The sequence below is a fragment of the Lineus longissimus genome, chromosome 14, assembly GCF_910592395.1.
Source record: "Lineus longissimus chromosome 14, tnLinLong1.2, whole genome shotgun sequence".
NCBI lineage: Eukaryota > Metazoa > Nemertea > Pilidiophora > Heteronemertea > Lineidae > Lineus > Lineus longissimus.
Window position 1 is genome coordinate 3545289 of NC_088321.1, and position 23565 is coordinate 3568853.

Consider the following 23565-nt stretch of genomic DNA (forward strand, 5'->3'; position numbering starts at 1 on the left):
AGCAATGATACATTTGAGATTCCATACTAGTTAATCTGAATTTTTTTCGAAATAATGTTGATATTTTCAAAGTTACTGGTGTCTCTAGTTAAAGCCACACCATTGACTAGATAGCAGCATTTCTCATGGTACATGTACATTGTATTACGATTTAGTGGTGCCAGCTATAATTGGGGTTGATACATGACTCATAACTGAAACTAAAGTTTTTAATGGCGCACGACAAGACCGTCAGCCAATTCAGAATGTCACAAGCTGTTGTCTGACACAAGGTGTAATGTACAACAGAGATGATAAATAGAACTTTTACCCCAGTTTAAAATCAGTCTGATTTGAGACGATTAAAAATTTTTAGTAAATGATTGCATCAAAAAATCACCTACGTGTTCAACAAATATTGATTTATTTCAGCAAAATCTCGTCGTCAACCTAGATTTTGATAATATTGAAAGCTTAAAATGTATAAGTAAAAAGTATAAATGGCAACTGAATAATTGATTGATTCCTCCCTTTCCTATAGGGTCGGTCCCTCCCTTCTCCTGGGACAGAAAAGAAAAAGAGGTTACGAAAGAACAAACAGATGAGAAAAAAGGCTCAATTTGTTGAAGTAAGAATCAATGATTTTTTTTGAGGGAACTTATTCCTTTCCTTGTCCTTACTTGTATTCCCCTTTACTCTCATACAGTGATGCTTAATTTCTTTGACTAGATTATACCACCAATCGATTTTGTTTCAATGTGAATTCTTTTAATCGATGGAGGCCGGTTTATTCAGTTGAACAAGAGATACAGTTATGGTAGTGGTAGGTCATGGTAATCAATCTTTTTGTCTTTTTACACTACAGGATCAAGTTGCTAGCTGTTCTTTTCAAGATGGCAGCCTTCTGGACAATGAAAGTACTCAGAAACCTACTGTGAGTATCTGTATTTTCAAAAGCTAGTAAATGTTGTGGCCATACTCTGCTGCTAAGGGTTGTTTTAGATCAGGTTAGATTTATAAATTTTCAAATGAATGGAGGAACCACTAATGTAGATCTCTATTATAGTAAAAACACCTAAAATTAAGAATTTTTTGTGCACATGGAAACATGGAAAACATGGATTGCAAAGATTTCCGAAAGGTGTGGATTTCCTTATGCTCTGTTGAGCTACCAGACTCAATTAGTCAGTTCATCAAAAGTGTTGACATGATATATGAATTAATAAGAGCATGTTGATATATGCTTTTAGGCACCTGTTGCTGATTCTTCTCATCAGGATGACTGCAGAAAAAAGATACTGAAACACAGGAACAGTTAAATGTAAGTGTAAATTTCTTAGAATGAAAGACTTGGTAATAATCAGGACAGAGATGTCCTTGCCATTATTTCTAACGGTTTATGAACTGTATGAAAATCTGAACAATTGCCAAACATTATTACATCTACGAATTAATGACGATGATCTCATTTTCAGGAAGCTGTAGTGTCAACAAGTTCACCAAATAAGAGTCATTGTGCTGCTAGCGCATATACACAAGCATGGATATCAAAATTTGCCGTAAGTACCTGTATTTTTATCAAGAAAGCATGTAACTAGATGAAATTCAATTTGAGGTCGTTAGAGTAAATAACAACTTAAAGTGGTGTATGTCTCCTTCAATAACTAAGATGATGGCATTGACGAGTTCGACACCAATAATAGATGCAATGATGATGAGGTTTTGCTGTTCAAACAAATTTGTTGTGGCATTTAGTACATGAAATATGGTATTTAAGTCCCGAAAAACATAGAGGCCAAATGAAACATTTGGTAAAGACAAGGATCAAAGTTCTGGCTAGGCTATGTATGACATGAACACAATTATTATTGTTCTCATGAGTATCTTCTTTTATTACAGTCACACGGTGCGCCTACTGGTAGTTCAACTCTTACAAAAGAAGCCATAACTGTTCAAAGAAGGAAGTTATGTCTGCAAAGTTCCACAGAGAGAAGGTCACCAGAAAAATGTCCGTCACAAGAAGTAAGTTCACAGAGTTGGCCTTGTTAAAAAAAACTTAAGTTTAAACACAGCGTTATAACAACTTCCCACAAATCAGTATAGATTCAAATGCAAGATGCATTTATTACTATTTGCACATCATCAGGCTGGACCAGTTACAGTGCTGTGGCCTAAGTGGGGATTAGCATGTTAAAACCTCACCATACAGGAGCACCCCTAATACTTTACATGTATGTCTGCTTTGGGCAATGCTAGAGAGAATTTGGACACTGGTTGAGCAGAGCCTGGGTGTTGTGGTTACAGCTGCTCCTTTGCCTTTTCAGAGTTCCAAATTAAGACAACTGAGAAGTGACTACGAAAAGCTTGAAGACAAGTGTGACAGGCTAAAAGATGAACTTGTGTAGACAGACAGGCGCTATAAATACTTATATGAACAGTACAACAACGTGCAATTCATGGCCTCAGTGCGGAATGAACGACACAAAATTTGTACCCACTTTCGAATGGCGGAGCAAGTGTCGTCATATGCTGCCAAGCAGGTTGAAGAGAGTGTTTTTAGCAACGTCTTTTTCAATTCAGACTGTGACATAGACAACGTCATTGTTCCTATCATCAATGTAAAGCTGATGAAAGTATTAAAAGTTGGAGACACTTGCCAAATATACAAAGCCGCCTGCCACACTGTCAATAGGTTCGCTGCTAAGCAATACAGTGATGAGAACTATGCATCCGTTGTCAACCGAGAGTTTCGGGTGCTGTCCTGTATCAATGCCACATTTACCCCATTCCCAATTGGAGTATACTATAAGGATAACAAACCGGCATTGGTGACTTCATTCCACCACATTACGGGGACTGTATATAGCTTAAATGACTGTTTTTTGGATTTTCCTTCCCATTTAAGTGGGAGGGGATGGGTGAAAGCAACAGTCACATTTGGCTTTCACCTCAGTCACCTCTTCGAAAGACGGTTTTTGCATAACAACTTGAAGGCTGATAATGTTGTGCTGGATGCAAATGAGAAGGGCATAGATGTCATTCTGTGCAGTTGGAAAAATTCTTGTAGAATCGAATCTGCCCGAATTCTCACAGAGAAGCAAACAAAAAAGCTTGCGGACAATATTGTTGTCCCAGAGGTTTTGCGCAGAGAGAAGCCATTTTCAATTGCAAGTAACATTTATGCATTCGGTTGTCTTGGAATCTTGGTTGTGAAATATTGTAGGGCATATGAAATCACGGATTACAATTTACCAGCTCTGGAAAGATTCTGTCTGAAATGTGTGAGTCCAAGATCTGCAGCAAGGCCAGATGTTGAGCTGTTTGACGAATACCTCGAATCATTTGACATATAGTAATGTGTGACTCTAACTGAAAAGACAGTACATGTATCCCTCTGACATTGGCGGATGGTATTTTGGAGAACTTTGTTTTCCACCTGGAGGTTCTATCTTGACTGAGAATACTTGGCCTGTAAGGTCACATACAATTTACAAACTGTATGACGAGTTTGGGTCTTAACCCTTTAGTTCCTGCGAGTCTACAAATCTTTTCCAGCATCTCCCTGAAGATTTCCAGGTATTCCTATAGTGTATAGACTTTTGGCAAAAGAGATACAAAAAGTTGAGAATGAAGTACTACAAGTTATTTTGAAGCTAACAATCATACCTACAATATGATATCACAAATTTTTCATTTTAACCCCCTGGTATCGACAGGATTAACCCTCTCAGCAATTTAGTGAAAATTCATAAAAAGGCCCTGTAGTAAACAACAGAATCATAAGAAGTTCCTACCTAATCAAAAAAATCCATAAAGAAACCCAAATTACGATAATCCAACCTAATATCGATCGAAAAACACAACCCGGCAGTCTCCTGTACATGAATACATGAATGGGTTGATATGAAGTTATGGTTTGACCATGTCACATTTGTTGGTCAAGTTGGACCATGAGAATTGCGAAATTAAAACACCTACAAAAATGTCCAGGGTGTGGTTTTATTGCTGAATTGACATGTAGACGATGGATATCTTTTTACCGGTGAATACTAGTTGTATGTTGTTATTATCAATATGTCAGGCCTTCCCAGTTGGTCACAAGTTGTCATATTGACTTGTCTAGTTCGAAGTGTTCTGTTCAATAAAAACACTTGAATTCACTTGAGTCATATGTTGTGTTTTCCTTTGAATTTTATTACACAGTGGCGAGTATTGATACTTTCAATTATAGCCTACAGTGGAAACCAACACAGACCAGAGCTACAAGGAGAATGGCATGCCAAATCAAAGAAGAGAATCTTTCTGTGTTCGCTTGCTACGTACCACACTGTGATCAAAAACCGGAAATTACAACAGCTTTTTTAGGTGACAAGGTGCATTTTGGAGGACAATCAGGACAAGGTTGAGACTAGTCCACAGTCTGTCTGGCTTTGGAAGAAGTCTTCTACTTCCGACAAGTGGATTTTAGTGGAAACACCCTCAACTGACACTTTCACATTGGCACCTGCTCATGTGAAATATTTTGACAGCAATGAGCAAAAAAGCTGTTAAAATGTAGTGAAGTCCGAGTTGCTTTGAATATGGAGAGCCCGAGACCAATCACAAACATTGACTGTAGACAGTGGCAGACAGTATTCAGCACTGTTTGATTTTGGTTCTTACATTGCACCAGGAGTCTAAACATACCTCACACAGGTATCCTTTTCCTGACAAGGAAATTATTTCATGTTGTGACGCTCTCCCATGAACTGTTGAGCGAACTATTTCAAAGTTGTGCACTAAAAGCTCTTTTCTCCACTGACAGTTGCCTCAAGTACAGCAATGCATACATAAAATTGTAATCAATGTTGACAAAGACCATGACAAAAATATCACGAAGAAATCATTGAAAAATAAATCTTGCTTTATTTACAGAAAACAACATTACATGTATACATGTCACAATTGATTTTGAAAAGCGATTTTGTGCAGTAACATTGTCGCATAATTAAACAACTCGTCATGTCTGCATGTATACTGGCTTATTTGGCACTTGAAGAAGTCCGATAATCTCTCAGCATTGCTTGTGAGTGTTCACTCGTGAGGTGGCGGAGTGGTTCCCATGTATCATCTTGTGGACCGTCATAGCCAACCCACTTCACTCGATATTCGAGAACACCCTTATTTTTTCGGTGCTTGTAGATCTTCTCGACTATACCTGAAATATGTTTGGAAAAAGTTGTTAAGAGATACCAGAACAAAAATTGCATTCATTGACATTTAATGATGAGTTCTGCTGTATTTGCCAAATCCCCTAAGACCTTTCTTGCAGCAACCACAAAAATATGTTTTTTCTACAATACTGAAGCTGCCTGTATATCACTACAGTAGAACCTCCCTTAGCGGACACCTCTCTACTAAGGACACTCTCTCTACTAAGGACACTAGTTTTGGTCCCAAATTGGGTGTTTCCATTCAATTTGACCTCTCTAATCAGGACACCTCTCTATTAAGGACAGCCATTTTCAGTCCTGAGGGTGTCCTTAATAGAGAGGTTCTACTGTATTTCATTAAAGGAATTCATAATTCTTTGTCATATATTGTACCGGTAAAATGACTTTTGATGCTTATTATTGCAAAAAAAGGGATAATTTTTTAGGCCAAATGTGTGATTTAAACCATTTCACAAACACTTCGTCCATACTGGATTAAGATTGGATGCATGGAATAATCTACCATTGGTTGGACTATAGGAATAAGAATCCTAAAATGTACCTTGGTTCAAAGCTGTAAGTTTGGCTATATCTTCGCTTAATTGCTCATCCGCATCCTAGAAGAGTGAATAGAAATGGTTTGAATAAAATGTTTCAATGTTTGTAGTGAAGTTAGAAAGAATAGCAACAAATTGCGATCAATATCATGTAACTATTTAATGAAGAGATTTAAAAACAATGATCAAATCAATGTTTTAAACATGAATAAGGATAATTTAGAAAATAATTCTGCACCTACCAGTTTCGCTGACTTCTTCTTTCTCATGCCAACCCTGGATTTTGTGTTCTTCATCCGAACTCCCAATTCCTCCTCCCAGCTGACTCCTAAAGATGAGAAAAATAATGATGAGCCCAATAATGGTTACTTCAAATGGTAAAAGTGCTATTCAAAAGTTGCCTTTATCATGAAAATAACTCTCAGCCAGCGCCAATCATGTTACCACTGTACCTAAACTAATAGATGTCTCTCACCAGTTAATATATGTAATCATCTTTATTCATGTAAATTAAATTACATTACAAATGTGCAAAAGTGCAAGTGCAACAAAAGTACAAAAAGTGATGACAAAGAAATGAAAGACCCTCCCAACCCCTACATATAAGGCATAGACATTTACACAGGGCTACCCAGTACAGAGTACCCCTAGAATTACATTCATATTATCGATATCTATCCTCAAAAGTGCGTCTCTATACATTAAAAAATCTCTGATAACAGCAGCAGTTTGCTGCAGTCTATAAAACTCCTCCTTTAAAGGTACCTTGAAAGTTAGAGGAACGTGGTTCCTGGGGTATATCTAACTCACTAGCCAAGTGTGAGGGTGTATTTGATACATTGGAGCCACTGCCATTCAAAGAAAATGTGCTCGCAAGATTAACATAGATATTGGAATTGTTTACAGCCTTACGATAAAAGTTTAAAAATCTGTTTTGTAACAATGTTTTTATTGAACAGGTATCTAATATTAGTGGCAAAAGGGCACAATGAGTCCGAGGGTGAAGTCTACATAATTTCCGCACCGCTTTTCTCCATGCTGTATATAATACGCCTACTACTTTATTATTTAAATCCCACAGGACTGTACCATAGAGTGACATGCAATATGACTAAAAAAGTTTGATTTTCGTTTCAAAATTGCAAAAATAAAACTTTGATATGAGGACATTTACCCGCCTATTGAAATCTGATACTGTTTTTTTTTGGCTCACCGTAGGGGAGTCTATACAATACCGCAGTGTCCGTCGTCCGTCGTCGTCGTCCGTCGTCGTATCCTGTTTCAAAAACAGTGGCACGTTTCTTAACCGCTAAGCCTATGAACTTGTAACTTTGTACACATAACAGGACTCCCTTGGTCAGATGACCTGTGACACTAAATTTCGGTCCGATCTGATTCTTAATTTGGCCACCAGGGGGCCGAATGTAGATATCTAAAAAGTGTGATATCTCGCTTATTAATGACTTGTTTGGAATGAAATTTTTGTGGTAGGTACTCATAGCAAGGATACATCATATATCGTACGGGTTTTTAATTTGACCTACTTTTCAAGGTCACAGAGGTCAAATGGCGTAAATTGGCTGTTTCAGTGTAACTATGGCACGTTTTTCAACCTCCACAGCTATGAACTTGAAACTTAGTACATATAACCCCCTATACCAGATAACCCCTGGTGCTGAATTTCGGTCTGATCTGATTCTCAACTTGGCCACCAGGGGGCCGAATGTGGATACCTAAAAAGTGTGATAATTCGCTTATCAATAACTTGTTTTCAATAAAACTGTCGTGGTGGGTACTCATAGCAAGGATACATCATATATCGTACGGGTTTTTAATTTGACCTACTTTTCAAGGTTGCAGAGGTCAAATGGCATAAATTGGCTGTTTCAGTGTAACTATGGCACGTTTCTCAACCGCCACAGCTATGAACTTGAAACTTGGTACATATAACCCCCTATATCAGATAACCTATTGTGCTGAATATCGGTCCGATCTGATTCTCAATTTGGCCACCAGGGGGTCGAATGTGGATATCTAAAAAGTGTGATATCTCGCTTATTGATGACTTGTTTTCGATAAAACTTTTGTGGTAGGTACTCATAGCAAAGATACATCATATATCATATGGGTTTTAAATTTGACCTACTTGTCGAGGTCACAGAGGTCACAACGCAGACACAGATATGGCCGAAATTGCATGTTTTGTGTTTTTCGTGTTGTGGCAATCCAAAGGTCGTGAGTTCAAACCCCGGTCAGGGACGGCCAAAAATATTTTTTTTATTTTATTATTTTTTATCTTTTCCGTTTTGTCTTTTCTGACTTGTATCTTACATTTTCTTGATTTTTGGCTCACCGTAGGGGAGTCTATGTAATACCGCAGTGTCCGTCGTCCGTCGTCGTCGTCCATCGTCCGTCGTCCGTCGTCGTATCCTATTTCAAAAACAGTGGCACGTTTCTTAACCGCTAGGGCTATGAACTTAAAAATTTTGTACACAGCACCCCCTAGGTCAGGTGACCTCTGACACTGAATTTCGGTCCGATCTGATTCTCAACTTGGCCACCAGGGGGCCAAATGTCGATATCTAAAAATTGTGATATCTCGCTTATTAGTGACTTGTTTTCGATGAAACTTGTGTTGTAGGTACTCATAGCAAATATACATCTTATATCATACAGGTTTTTAATTTGACCTACTTTTCAAGTTCACAGAGGTCATATGGCGTAAATTGGCCGTTAGAGTGTAAACTATGGCACGTTTCTTAACCACTAAAGCTATGAACTTGAAACTTAGTACATATAACCCCCTATATCACATAGCCTCTGGCGCTGAATTTCAGTTTGATCTGATCCTCAACTTTGCCACCAGGGGGCCAAAAGTGGAAATCTAAAACGTGTGATATCTCGCTTATAAGTGACTTGTTTTCGATAAAATGTTTATGGTAGGTACTCATAGGAATAAATACATCACATATCTTACGGGTTTTTAATTTGACCTACTTTTCAAGGTCACAGAGGTCATATGGCGTAAATTGGCCGTTAGAGTGTAAACTATGGCACGTTTCTTAACCACTAAAGCTATGAACTTGAAACTTGGTACATATAACCCCCTATATCACATAGCCTCTGGTGCTGAATTTCACTTTGATCTGATTCTCAACTTTGCCAGCAGGGGGCCAAAAGTGGATATCTAAAAAGTGTGATATCTCGCTTATAAGTGACTTGTTTTCGATAAAATTTTTATGGTAGGTACTCTTAGGAAGAATACATCACATGTCTTACGGGTTTTCAATTTGACCTACTTTTCAAGGTCACAGAGGTCATATGGCGTAAATTGGCCGTTAGAGTGTAAACTATGGCACGTTTCTTAACCAGTAAAGCTATGAACTTGAAACTTGGTGCAGATAACCCCCTATATCACATAGCCTCTGGTGCTGAATTTCAGGTTGATCTGATTCTCAACTTTGCCACCAGGGGGCCAAAAGTGGATATCTAAAAAGTGTGATATCTCGCTTATAAGTGACTTGTTTTCGATAAAATTTTTATGGTAGGTACTCTTAGGAAGAATACATCACATGTCTTACGGGTTTTCAATTTGACCTACTTTTCAAGGTCACAGAGGTCATATGGCGTAAATTGGCCGTTAGAGTGTAAACTATGGCACGTTTCTTAACCAGTAAAGCTATGAACTTGAAACTTGGTGCATATAACCCCCTACATCAGATAACCTTTGATGCCGAATTTTGGCCTGATCTGATTCTTTATTCGGCCACCAGGGGGCCATAATGGAAAAAGGAGTGAATTTGAGTGAATTGTTTTCGATAAAATTTTTATGGCAGGGACTTCTAGCAAGGATACACCACATGTCCTAAGATTTTTGGATTTGACCTCCTTTTCTAGGTCACAGAGGTCAAATGGCGTAAATTGGCCATTAGAGTGTAACTATGGCACGTTTCTTAACTGCTGAAGCTATGAACTTGAAAGTTGGTACATGTAACCCCCTACATCAGATAATCTCTTGACACCGAATTTTGGCCTGATCTGATTCTTGATTTGGCCACCAGGGGGTCAAAACTGAAAAAGTAGGACGTGCAATATCTCGCTTATTAATGACTTTTTTTCGATGAATTTTTTATTGCAGGGACTCTTAGCAATCACACGATATTGATCTTGTTGATGTCATAGACAATTATTGGTTGGATCATAAACTTATATACACTGCCCTGTCTTATTACTTGACATCAATACACATCTAAAAAAAGTCTTCATGCCTGATTGTGTTCACCATATTCACCTCTAAACTAAGCATGATCCTGCCTACTAAAAGATGTATACGGTGAGCACAATGGCCCCTGGCCGTTTCATTTTCTTGATTATTTACCCTCAGTCCAATTAAGTTTCCTAAATGGAGAGCAGTAGCTTCAGCAGTTACAGGAATACCCTGAAAAGTGATAACTATTGGTATAAGATTTCCACCACCTGGTTCCAGACAGAAATATAACAACTGACAAGTTTAGAAGGGGCAGTGTTGTAGTTTTCTGCGGCATCTCGCTTGATGACAACAAATAAAGGAAACAATGTTAATATTTTTCCACACAGCACATTGTACTTACTTGGGTTCACCGACTTCTTGAACGCACTGCCCTCGTTATTCTGAAAGACATTGTAAAATGATCGGTATTTCAGTATGTAAACAAAACTATCTTCGAAGTATGCTGCATTTTGTGAATTGCCCAAAGTACAATTTCAATGGTTCACCAAGACTCTGATTGCATTGAACAGATTATGAAGATGAATTGTGTCTTTTTCTAGATGAAGGTTATTAAAAAACAGAGCAAGAAAAACAGAACAGGCCATAGTTAATTCTTCTACTTCCAGATTATGCGAAAACACAAAAGTGCACAATGTATGAATGAATGAGGAAATGACACACTGTGTAGGTCATATTGTCACAGCTAATCAGACAAAAAATGAAAAGATGTTACAGTATCAGACCAATCGATCTTTTTTCAAAATTGCTCCAGGTGATAATATATTGTAAAGGTACAGATAATATACTTACTTGAATGGAAGATTTCTTTGAAAATACTGCTGGTCGTGGTATAGGCAAGGGTAAAACTGGAGCAACTCCAACCCCACCTCCCGCAAAGTGATTGAGCATAGTTGGATAAAAATAGTTAAGAAAGAATTAATTGCACCGCAATGATTGAGGAATATCTCTAACAATAATAGTAAGCAATGCTCTGACGTTACTGGGACGGCGGAGTGGTGACCATTGCACTACAAAACCTAACGTTTTCAAATAACACCTCAATATAAATGCATACCTGTAGCACTGCCACTGGGTTGAACTTCACTGGTGTTTGTCAATGGTAGAGATTCTTCTTCATCTAAGCTGAGGGTGTCTTCATCATCCATCACCGGTACCTGTGGCATACTGCAAATGTAACACAGTGTCATTGTTTTATATAAATGCACGAACCAAGTACTTCAACCCTTAATGAAGAAGTGGCTAATAAGCAAAGATGTCAATGTCGCATGATTCCAGCTTAAAATCATTGAGTTTTTTTGGCAAATATTGGTGCCCATTTTCTCAGTTTTTGTAGTAAATACATGTTTACTGGCCTCGAATTTAACAAAGGGCACCGCAATAAGGTGGGCATTGCCCTTTTAATGACATTTGTGTTATGATATTTATCACATTGACCGAAGTATCTGTCACCATTGAAGATCAGGTCAGTGTGATAATGCTTCTACTACAAGCAAATGTAGTTAACAGGGACCCTCACCTAGAGGTCATGACGAAAGACCAACGACAACGACAGCTCATCAAGTTGATCTCAGCTCTTGTTTGTTGTCTCTCTGTCTCTTTAGTCATGTAAACTGAAAATACAAACGTTACAACGTGTACTACTAGTGCAATAGAGAAAAGGTTATAAAATAAATTGTCACATTCAAGTCACATCCACTGTCTTCAGACGTTTTCGATTTGACCAGATGGTGCTGCCATCTACACTAAGCTGGCTCAGTTACAGTATGACAGGTATTTCTTCAAATTATAGGCCTCCAACACACTTACAAGTTAGCCAACACATTCAGTACTGAGAATATGGTATGATGATACAAAATAGGCCTGTCTTACAAGGTTTGTTATAAACAGAGGATGAAAACGATCAAGACTTCAACCCTGTACATCACGTGACCATGCCAAACTGAGTCCTGGACCACACCTTACTTTCAAAGTAATTATTTATAATACTACATGAGTCAATAGGTTTTCTAAACCACACTTATAGAATGATTTAACTTAACTCTTACCTCCTATGGACCCTAAGTAGCAGTTAGCTGTCCAAAATTACAAGCTTTGTCCATACAAAAACTATTCTGTGTCAATTTCTCCAAGATGCTAATGGTTGGTGACCACCAAAACCAGTGACGCCATAAACAACCCCTAAAACAAAAGAGCACTCAAGGTGCCAAATATAAAAACGACCGCTGGTCGTTACAGAGGTATCGGATGACATTTCTTCAGCAGCATCATGTGGTTGTTCAGGTAAGGTGCTAGATATGAAGAGTTCATGTAAAAGCATAGAGGTACATCGGTTGCTTAGTTTTTGGTAATTAAAGCGCAAGGATCCAGCAATGGTCTCACACACAACCACGCCTTGTGAAAGTTCCTCAAAACTGACATGACTTTGGAAAATTGAACTTACATGTTTAACACAAACTTTAAATTCGTAATCACTGCCAGGAGTTCTGCTATCTTTGCCTTCCCCATGCTCCCCATAGAGCGTGGTATTTGCAGTCCATCGGGTAGGCCATGAACAGTGACCATCCCTTTGTGGTGATCGCTGTAAGGGAAACGAGCCCTACCAGTGGAAGCGCCTGTCCAGTTATAAAAAATATATGAATTTAAATTGACAATGAATAGGATTCAACAAGTTATGCAAGTTAGTTCATCTTTGATTCAATTTGTCACTGATGACATCGTTACAACCAAAAGCATAACAGTAATCCAAAAAGATAATAAAAATATCAAAGTTAGTGACAAGCAATCTTTACCAGTTTAATACCTACTTAGCTTTTTTATGAAATAAATTACCGGAATTCACATAAAATACAAAATGGAAGATTTTCCTTTATAAAATAGATAGAAATTTGACATACTATGGGCAATGGTGCATCAACTGAGAATTTATGAAGTAAACCAAAATAAAAATGACTTACAATATGCAGTATCAAGGGCCTCTCGAAACCACTTTTCAAGGCACTTCAGTTTCACCCAAAGTGTTGGTTCCAACTGCAGCCTGGGTATACAATACATCTGAAAGTTAAGGACAACAATAATTTGTAAGATTTTAGAATATTGCAGCAATAAAGCTTAAAAAGACAAACCATCAGCTTTAAAAATAGGAATAAACTGATAGGTTCAAGACCAAGCTAACATCTCATCTTTATCGTGCCGAGGCGAACAGGTGTCTTTGAGGTGGAGGGCCCATTACCAGCAATCCCCAACTTTATTATGCCGCTGCTAAATGCAGGCGCTACGATCGAGTTTGACACGTGACCCAATTTAGCCAATCAGAGCGTTCATCGAATAATAAAATATATTTTTAGTACAAGAAATCAATGCCTTATGTCAGTTTTATGCCTTCAATTTGTGGGTTCACAATTTTGAATGTGTTCCAGCTCATCAAAAGAACAGGATTTTGTCTAGAATCACGGTTTTCCGAGTTTCTCCTTGTCAACACTGTCAGGAACCCCCCCCCCCCCCCCCCCCATCCTATCTACCTAGCCAACACCCAGACAAAGGTTACCAAATGACAGAGCTGAGAGAGCCCAAACATCTGAGGAATCCATGCAACAGCAAAAGCTTTGGCAAATATGCTGAAGGGAACGATGCAATATAATATTTCGGGCTTGGTCACCCGCCTACCCCCCCCCCCTGACATGACCCTTCCCAGCCCTAGTGTCCCTAATTGAACCATCCAAAGCTAGGGATCTTAGGCCATAAAGTGGACAAATAAAGCAAGAAGTTATCAAAGGGCAGTCATTCTCATATCTTCAAAGATCACTTGAGGTCCAGCTTTTCATGTATGTTGATGTTTGGACATATATTCTCTCCTCAAATCCACTTGGGAGGCCAATTTGGACCCCCCTGTGGACATTTTCAATTTCAATTTTCCCAATGGCATGTGTTTCAGTATACTCAGTATGATGCTGCCATTTGCAGGAGCTATCGGCAAACTAAATATGCAAACTCTATGTGATTCAAAACGGCCACAGAAGTCGGCCAATTTTCATGTTTTCTTAAAATTTACATTAGGAAAAATTGCCCATTTCCTTACAAGAAATGGCCATTTTGTTAGTTCATACTTACCTATGGAACACTTTTGCATGTTACTCCATTTGGGCTCAAACACAAGAGTATCCCTTTAATTTTCTAAAGGGAGAACTGAGTTAACAGCTCGGCCGCCAGGCGGCGCCCTGACCGATCCCGCGAGATCGCGCCGATCTCATGCCGCCATATTTAGTCTTTACTCTTGAGCGTTAATAAAGAGTATGTCCCGTTTGTGGGGACGGCGGGAGGGCCGTGTTCCATAGGTAAGTATGAACTAACAAAATGGCCATTTCTTGTAAGGAAATGGGCATTTTGTGTCATTCAAACTTACCTATGGAACACTTTTGCATCGAATCCCAGCAACCTATTGGAGGTGGGAAACGAGGACTTACCTATGGCTGAGCTGTTGTTCCATCCAGGAGGCACCACCGGCATATTAGCTAAGGAGGACCGCCAGGGGAAAGAAATGGGGAGAACCGGAGGACCGGTATTTTGATCTCGGTATTACAATCATATTATAGAGAGTAATAGACCCATTCTCCGGAAAGCGCTAGAATTGCGTAATAAAACCATCTTCTTTCCGGCAATAGAGCTTAGAGCAAGTAAGGCATGTTCAAGGGTGTAGAATGAGTTATTGCTAAACAACAATAAGAAATTGCGTCCTTTCTAGTCTACTAGGGGTTGCCTGGATTGTTGAAGATAGGGCATATCAAAAATGGCGCAAGATGCGCGTTTGACTCTTCAATCGGGCTTCCCCCCTTTTTTGATCTAGCCAGGATCAAACAACATGCCCCGCAGACACAACATGCCCCGCAGACACAACATGCCCCGCAGACACAATCGGGCCGATTGTGTGCATGCCATCTACGAGGGAAGAAACGTCTCGTAGGTAGAAACGAGAGAATGTGGAGTGATTACTCCAACATGCAGTGGAAACGACTTCTTGAAGAGCAACTCCTCGGTAGTTAGCCCAGGAGGTGGCTAGTGCTCTAACTTCGTGCGCTGAGATGTTAGCTAGCGCACGAAGATCAGAGGAAGTCTTCAAGGTGTTGTAGGAAAGACGAATAGTCTCCACAATCCACCTTGAAATAGTGGCGGCCGCTATCTCTCGTTTATTTCCCTCCTTATAGGACAAAAACAAACGCTCTCTCCCTTGGCGGATACCGGGAGGTTTTGTCCTATTTATGTAGAACTTTAGGGCCCTGACGGGACATAAAGTTCTGTCAGGAAGATCATAAGAGATCGTTCCTGACAGAGAGGGAATAGTAACCGGGGGCCGAGAGGCGGCCGGTCCCTGGTTCTTCGCCAGAAATCTTGGTATGAAAGCCAGGATAACCTCCCCTCCCTCTCTAAAAGCCAGCTTCTTAAAAGAAAGTGCATGGAGCTCTGATCTCCGTTGGGCGGTAGCCAAGGCTACTAGAAAGACCGTTTTGAGTGTCAGATATTTCATGGATGAAATAGACATGGGTTCAAAAGGATGCCTCATGAGCACCTTAAGGACAACAGAAAGGTCCCATTTAGGGGTGTTGTGAACCGGTCTAGGACGCTCTAATAACATTCCTCTGAAAAGAGGGGTTATTTGGTCCTCCCGACGAAGATCCCAGGTGCTTAAAACACGGAGGGTAGAAGCGATGGCAGACTTGTACCCCTTTATAGCCGTGACAGATAGTTGTCTTTCCGTGAATAATTCAATAAGGAAATCAACTAATCTGTATATAGAGGGAGAGATCGGATTAACTCCGTTCTCCCTGCACCAGGAAGTGAAGGTAGACCACTTTCCTTGATACACATCAAGGGTAGACCCCACATCAAGGGTAGACCCCCTTTGAGGTGCGGACATGCGCTTGACAGCGATGTCCGAAAAGCCTCTCTGGTGGAGGTGCAACTGGATAAGTTCCAGGCGTGAAACTTGAAAAATCCAGGGTTCTGGTGGTAGCATCTCCCCAGGGGGTGCCACAGGAGGTGCTTCCAAGTAGGAAGACTCCTGGGGTGGTCTATCAGGAGCTCCAGCAAGGCTGGGAACCAGGCCTGATTTGGCCAGCAAGGTGCGATGAGAGTTATTCTCACCGGGTGGCTGGTCAAGATCTTGTTCAGGACTGGTTGGATGAGAGGGAGGGGTGGAAACGCATATGCGTTCAGCCCGACCCAAGAGGCTGTAAGGCTGTCGACTTCCAGGGCCTCATCGTCCGGAAGTGGAGAGTAATAGATGGGAAGGCGATTGTTCAGCCTGGTGGCGAACAGATCTACCTTCGGAGATTGCCAAAGGCGACAAAGGTCGTCTACAACTTCCTGATGGAGTGTCCACTCTGTCTGAACTAGTTTGTTCTGACAGGACAGGGCGTCGGCAAGGATGTTGCGTTTGCCCGGTATGTGTCTGGCACATATCGATACTCCAAGGTCGGCACAAAGATGGTAAAGCTCCCAAGTTAGCTGGCAAAGAATGCCGGACTTTGTGCCTCCCTGTCTCCTGACATATGCTACTACTGTAGAATTGTCGGAGAACAGGGTTACTCTCCGATTCTTCAGGTGAAGGGAAAGAGCCCTCACGGCAAGAAGGACAGCCTTCATTTCCAATATATTTATTGAAAGAATGGTCTCCTCCCTTGTCCATAGACCCCTTATGGACATGTCCCCGTTGTTCAGATGTGCTCCCCACCCTAGTAGAGAAGCATCTGTGAACAGGGACACTTCTGGGGCGGTGGAGCAAGACCTACACCGCTTTGGAGACGAGTCTCCGACTCCCAGAAGTTCCAGACGTTCTTGAGTAGGTATTGAGGTATCAATACCAACTTGTCTAATGGGTCCCTGTGGGGTTTCCATAGAGACATTAGAAACATCTGGATGGGACGCATATATAGACGGCCAAGGGGGATTTGGTCTGCTGCCGAATTCAGAAGTCCCAAAAGGCTCAAGCATCGCCTTGCGGGAGCTTGAGTCCTTCCTCTGAATTCTGCGACGAGATGAAAAATTTTCTTTATCCTGTCTAGGGGGGGCAGCATTTTCCCTATGGCCGTAAGGAACCGAACTCCAACGTAAACGAAGTCTTGGGATGGTATGAATTCTGACTTTGTTTCGTTGATAATCCAACCTGCGGAAACTACTTTTTGCTTAAGGTCTATTCTAAAATACCTCAAACTTAAAAAGATAGGCCACGAAAATAACTTGAATATGTGCGAATTTGGCAAATTCCATCCACCGCCAGCCCGGCCGGAGCGCCGGTAGCGCCATTGTTTACATTATGTTACGGCAACGTTACAGAAAATGAGACATGTACATTTTGTACAGCGCGCATAGGAAGTCCGCATCGGCTCGCTCAAGTGATGCTAAAATCCGCGCAAATGGGCTATTTGGAGCGTTTTTCTCGGCAAATATGTGTAGTGCTCATTAAAAAACTTAGGGTGGTTGATGCTTCCTTGACTGATTTGTGTTTGAAGCAGTGTTTTGAGAGCCTCAAACTTCTGAAGTGAGCTGAAATTCCATTGACGTGACGTGTGCATGGTTCCACATTTTAGTGCAACCCGAGGGAACTTTGGTAGAGCATCTTGGTTGCGTGTCCAAAACACTCCGCTCTCAGAACGAGGCTTATGCATTTTCCATTTAAAAGTTGACTTTACGGTACCAAGGTATTTTAGAATTTAGAACCTGAAGTTGTTGCAGTAGTAGTTCCCGCGATTTGCAACGGAGTAGCCAATCGTCTAGGTAGTGATGGAGCTTGAACCCCATCACGTGAAAGGGAGCGACGAAGGCTGTGACTATCATCGTAAAAATTAGGGGTGCCGATGCCAGACCGAACGGCAGGGCCCTGAATTGATACGTCTTTCCTTCGTAATGGAATCGAAGGAAGTGTTGATAGTCTGGATGGATCGGTACATGTAAGTACGCATCCGTTAAATCCATCGATACCGCCCAATCGTTGGGCTGTATCGCCGTTGCTATAGACCTGGTGGTTTCCATCTTGAAATGAGGAACATTCAAGAAGGTGTTTAACCTGGAAAGGTCTATGATCAGCCTCCATGTCCCTGCTTTCTTGGGAACCAAGAAAACGTGGCTGTAAAAGCCGGGGAGCATGGATCTTGAAGGACCCGGATAGCTTGCTTCTCCAGTAATGTCGCGACCTCTGCTTGGAGGGCAGAGGCCTTGACTGGGTCCTTCGGTGGCTGAACTGGGGTTGGATATATGGTAGTCGGGGGGGGGGGGGTACGGTTGAAATCTAGTTTCACTCCGTACCTCAACATGTTTGGGACTGGGGACCCCTTTGGGCACCAATCGTCCCAAATGTCTGCAATTTTTTGCAGACGGCCCCCGACTACCGGAGTCGGCTCCTTTTTGCGTCCGGGAGGAGAAAGGAGGGGGGAGTCACCTTTCCGGCCAGCACCCCTTGGGCGAAAGGAGTGCTTAGTCGGACCGGATCCACCCTGGTTAGAGGAAGTATTTTTCCTCTTTCCAGTCCGGCGACCCTCCGCTTCCGTCGGAAGGATCCAGCAGGAGCAGGCTGACTAGGCGGGGTAGGCCTAGGCAGGACCTGCCTGGCGTACGGGATTGAACCCGATGCCTGCTGGGGCCTCACTATCTTTCTAGCGTTAGGTAGAGAGGTCTTGGCCCTCTGTGTCGCAGTGGGGGCATATAATTTGTCCCAATCTTTCTGTGCTTGAGCCGCCTCTTGTACAGAATCTGCGAACAGGAAAGAACCGTCCATAGGAGCGGTTCTTAAGGCCCCTTCCAGCTGGAGGGATCTGATGACATTGAGAGAGCCCAGTGCGGCGTCTCTACGGAGTAGGACGCTATTTGCTGCGGTCTTGGCGGACAGAGCAATAGCGTGCCTAATCGAATGTGACAAGGATGTCACAAGCGATTTTGTGTCATCAGATAGTGACTCATTATCTTTTAGGGATCTGGCTAGGGCCAGGTTAGTGTGCTCTGCGTAGGAGAGCACCGCTAACGTGTTTTTGGCCAGACCCTCTTGTGCTCTAAGGTCTCGGTAAGCCGAGGAGGAGGTCACCCTAGGCACGAGTTGGTCCAGCTGTACATCGTCCTTTAATATGGAAGTCGATGCTGCAGCTGGACAGCCGGCCGAGCTGACTCGATAATAGTCAGCGCGGTACTGCCTAACGGGAGGAAGTTATGCCGTGAACAACTTCCCCGGTTTACACCAAGCTTCCGGTCCGACTGCCGGAAGGACAGGGATGGAAGTACGTTGGTGGGCGCCTTGTGAGTCTCTGATTGTACGCTCCAAAAGTTCAGAGACTGCTACCACCGACGGGGAGGGAGGAAGGAATTCAAGTGCCCGAGTGGAGCCTTGAGAAACCTGTGGATTGGGATCCACTTCCTGTCCCCAGAGTGAAAAGGTCGGTGTTGACAAGGCTGGCAGTTCCGGCGGGGTAGGGCACAGATCCTGCGGGAGGTACGCTCTGATCAAGGATCTGAGTGTCCTCATATCCGACAAGATACTGGCCTCCTCTGGTGACAGCTCCTCCTGATTGGGGGAGCGGTAGCCTGGCTGAGAACTCTCGTTCTCAGAAAATTCCTCTAAAATAGAGGAGTCGGATGGTGGGTATCCGATGGGACCAGGCGCACCAGAGGAACCGGAACCCTGCTCCAGATGGCTGAGTCTATCAGTAAGACCTGCTACCATCTGGATGAGCTGGGACAGTTGCTGTCCCGACTCGGGTTCCGGACCCGACGTGCGGCTTCTCTCAACGACGGGCGGTTGAGGCGAGGGTGAGCGCATAAGCGAACCCTGGAAGCCGTATGTACGGGCGAATGGGTCTTCCGGAAGTGGAAGATGCCCATATTCTGAACCAGAGTTCAGATGTCCTCTCTGCGTAGCTCGTTCCATGGGAACGACGCCTCTGCTACGAGGAGGGGGTGGCACTTCCGGTTGGTTCCACCCAAGAGGTTGGCCAACGTAGGAAGGTGCCTGCATTTCCGGTAGGACGAAGTCCGAAACCGGAAATGCCCGTAACTCCTTCGCCGGTATGGAGCTACCGGATGCCCTTTTAGAAGGAGGTACGGAGGGCGGAAACGCCGTTACCGAAGACGCATGGCGTTTCGGAGGTGGCGTTATAAAGTCCGGCCCTACTCTACTGTGTCCGTGAGGACTGGGGTTATTTCGCAGTAAAGACTGAGAAAAACCCCCAGTAGAGTCTTCGGTTACTGAAAAACGGGAACCCGCGTCAGTAACCGGAACTGCAATCGGCGGACCGGAAGCAGGGTGCTCCCGCGGGTACAAAGGGCTTGTACTCGGGGGAGCGGACGACAGAGGAACCGGAAGGTTCCCTGAGGTCCGGGGTATATTAAACCCTTGGAGACTTATTGGATGTAAGTCTCCCTTGGGACCACAGACATTAATAATGTCAGATCCCGCATCCTTCGCAGCCGCGGCCGGAACCGGAATTCGGCTGACGGAAGGGGTGGTGGCGGGAGGTTTGCTAGACCTCCGGGTTATATGCCCGGAAACGGAACCGGAAGAGGGTTTAGGCGTCTTCGCGGCCCGTTTCCCGCCACCAGACGCATTCCTTTGTGGTGAGACAAAGGATGCCGTCGGAGGGGTACGCCATATAACAAATGGTACCAATGACAATAAAAACACTGGAAACCCCAAGTAGGCCAGAAAGGACGCAATAATTAATGGAAAGGAAAACATGCCGACTTGAATTAAACACTATTGCAATGGATCTGAGTCTTGTTCATTACAATAGAGCGGAGAATAGCCTACTTAACTCTACCCTACCAAGATCAAAATAATGGAGCCGGGTCGACTAAGCTAGCTAAGAAAATGTCTATAATTAAATAGACTGGACAATACTAATGCCAAGATCAGTTTGGCGGTCTACTCCGTAGGTGAATGAACCCAAAAATTGTCTAGACTTGGCTGGTTGAATTTGGTTTTAAATCGAATTCACGGCAGCTTTGAAAAAACGATGTGCTTCGTAGAAGCACAAGAGTAAAGACTGAATATGGCGGCATGAGATCGGCGCGATCTCGCGGGATCGGTCAGGGCGCCGCCTGGCGGCCGAGCTGTTAACTCAGTTCTCCCTTTAGAAAATTAAAGGGATACTCCTGTGTTTGAGCCCAAATGGAGTAACATGCAAAAGTGTTCCATAGGTAAGTTTGAATGACACAAAATGCAATACACGTGGTATTTTCAACCCATATGTGGACATGGAAAAATTTTCACCAATCAACTCAAAATTTGGCCTGAAAATGGCAACTAGGCTTTAGTTACACAGAAAGCCGTGAGATGTCTCTCACCTCGATCTGCTATAGAAAACGTATGCTTGGCTCTGGAAGGGAGTTTGGCGCATGCGCAGCTAAAAGGTTGGGAATTGCTGGTAATGCTATCATAGTTTTCAATGAAGTACTGAATTGATAAAATGAAACAAATCATTGCGCATGTTATTCTGCAGTCTGCAATTGTACCCCTGAAAAGTGTACAATTGCAGATTTCTGGTACAAGAAATTGTTTTTGTAGTGAAGGCAATCATCAACAATATATGGTTATCATATCTAAACAGTGCCAAAAGTATCATTGAGAGTGGAGATTAGATATCCAGATGAAAAAGAATTTCAAATGTTTCTAGGACAAACAGGTCTCAGCAATCCCACAGAGGTGATATTTTCAGAGACAGCTGTCACATTATTTTGATTTGACTAAATCCTAAATCTTCAAAAACTATTCTGATTTAATATGAAACATACCTTCACATTCTTGTACACCAAACCCAATTCTTTCGCAACCTCTTCAATTTTGCTATGATTATTTTTGTTGGTAGTTTTCAAACCATCTTTGTAGTACTGAATTAATTTCTTTCGCTGGTGATCTGTGAATTTTACTCGAGATTTGGAAGACATATTCTGAAATGAAGAAATGTGTAGCGGTAAAGGGCTTATATATTTGTCACCGTATAAACGTCGCAACTCTGAACTCAAACCCAAAGACTAAACCAATTAAGATATATTTTTACATTATTTATTACCCACATCACTCTAACGATAATGGTTAACGACACTGGGTGTCTGGGTTCACCAGGGCCTGGGAAGAACACAGAAATAATAATTACAGCTAGGTTTAGTAGGCATTTCCTAATATTGTCACAAAATGGAACTTGAAAGTTGACTCAAGGCTACTGCAGCTGTTGGCACCGATTTTTGCTACTTAATTGCATGATCGAAGATGTTCAGGGGGAGAACGTTATTCCCTCTTGACATGTTATAGCCTATATATTTCATTTTAAACTGCTTAAGTTTGAAGAAACCAAGAAAATCAAGAGTCATGACATGACATAATAGCCTAGAGTATATATATAGAGGGGTATCTCCCTCACAAAATGCCGCATCCCCTGGGCCTACCATGCAGAGCAAATAGGCCTAGGCTATGCGATCTAACTTCACGACAACTTTTAGGCAATGTCAACTCTTCGGTATCTTTGATCAATAGAATCCTTCCTGTCAAAAGGAATGCTTTGGGATGCCTTATATGGTGGGCGGTCAACAGTACACACAACACACTCGTGCACATACTACTGTACAAACATTAAAAATGTACGTTAGCGCTACCTGTATACCAGTGTACCACGTGGACCAATATTATGTCACAGTCGTTCCGTTCTACAGATCGAAACAAACTTTTGCACATTTTCGTTTCTTTGGTAATAGGCCAAGTATGGAATAAAAACTTACGAAGTATAGTGCAGGAGTAAAATCACAGGTAAACACACGGTAAAAAAGCGGGATTTGCGAAAAGCATTGAAGCATAAACCTCGTTTTCGGTTTGATGATAATTTTGGTATTGCGCAACCCGCTAGTGTGCGATGATCAGGAAGGTAATCCACGTGCTCGAAAATAATCAAAGAAGGAATTATTACCATTAAAATGAATTGAAAGTATACAATCTTTAAAACCAAACTCGCACAGAATACTGCCAAAATTTAAGGAATGAAATCAGTGACTTACGAAACTATGCCTCACAAGAGACATTCAGTTTAAAAAATAGTTCCGTTCATTCGCCAGGAGGTTGGCAGAAAATCTGTGGTATCTTCTTCATTAGAAATTGTACATCGTTGTTACAGTCGGGTCGGTGAACGTACCCGGGCGCCCCGGACGAAGTGCTAAATCGCACCCCAAATCACCCAGTGTCAACACCATTATTTTTGTGTTGTCAGTGGGCAGGAGGGGGGGGGGAGATGTCAGGCTATTGGGGGCTGTTGAGCTCTTATTAACTACACGTCGTGCTTGTGGTCAATGTAGCTAGCTTTCGGGGAGGGGTGGCCAATGTGGTATCCAGTAACGGGAAGGAGCATATGTGGTACAAGACCACTTTCCCTACCACTACCCCCCCCCCCCCCCCATCACTCCTCACCTACAGCCCCGTTCCGGAGGGTACGTACATTTGGCCTATAATGGATCAGGTTGCGGCTGAAAACGTATGATAGGGGTGGTGATTCCGGTTTGTCTAAGGACACAATATAGGCCTAAGGGTTGATGCCGGGCAAAAGACCAG

General features: G+C 42.3%; 2 protein-coding genes across 4 annotated transcripts in view; one reads left to right on the forward strand and one right to left on the reverse strand.

The window, feature by feature from the left end:
* Window positions 1-23565, forward strand: part of LOC135499123 (transcription initiation factor IIE subunit beta-like) — a 462452-nt gene that overhangs the window by 286768 nt on the left and 152119 nt on the right. The window lies entirely within an intron of this gene.
* LOC135498930 (uncharacterized) lies at window positions 4873-22171 on the reverse strand. 3 transcript variants are annotated; one of them, XM_064789450.1, is made up of 9 exons: window positions 21765-22167; window positions 12953-13049; window positions 12454-12610; window positions 11515-11608; window positions 10788-11162; window positions 10339-10378; window positions 5971-6056; window positions 5734-5788; window positions 4873-5176 (listed from the first exon to the last, which is right to left on the reverse strand). In XM_064789450.1, exons 5-9 carry the CDS (start codon window positions 10884-10886, stop codon window positions 5001-5003), a joined length of 456 nt encoding a protein of 151 aa, XP_064645520.1. In that variant the 5' UTR covers window positions 10887-11162; window positions 11515-11608; window positions 12454-12610; window positions 12953-13049; window positions 21765-22167; the 3' UTR covers window positions 4873-5000. The 3 variants fall into 3 exon arrangements, with proteins under 3 accessions (XP_064645520.1, XP_064645519.1, XP_064645518.1); XM_064789449.1 differs by having other exon boundaries at window positions 12439-12610; XM_064789448.1 differs by lacking the exons at window positions 4873-5176; window positions 5734-5788; window positions 5971-6056; ... (1 more) ...; window positions 10788-11162; window positions 11515-11608 and adding an exon at window positions 11911-12176 and having other exon boundaries at window positions 12439-12610; window positions 21765-22171.

Excerpts from the sequence above, each read along its gene's own strand:
- LOC135498930 (XM_064789448.1), bottom strand. The coding sequence starts at position 21,917 with ATGTCTTCCAAATCTCGAGTAAAATTCACAGATCACCAGCGAAAGAAA. Across the intron at positions 13,050-21,764 it reads TGGTGTACAAGAATGTGAAG|ATGTATTGTATACCCAGGCT; the intron begins GTATGTTTCATA and ends CTTAACTTTCAG. Across the intron at positions 12,611-12,952 it reads GGCCCTTGATACTGCATATT|GCGCTTCCACTGGTAGGGCT; the intron begins GTAAGTCATTTT and ends ATAACTGGACAG.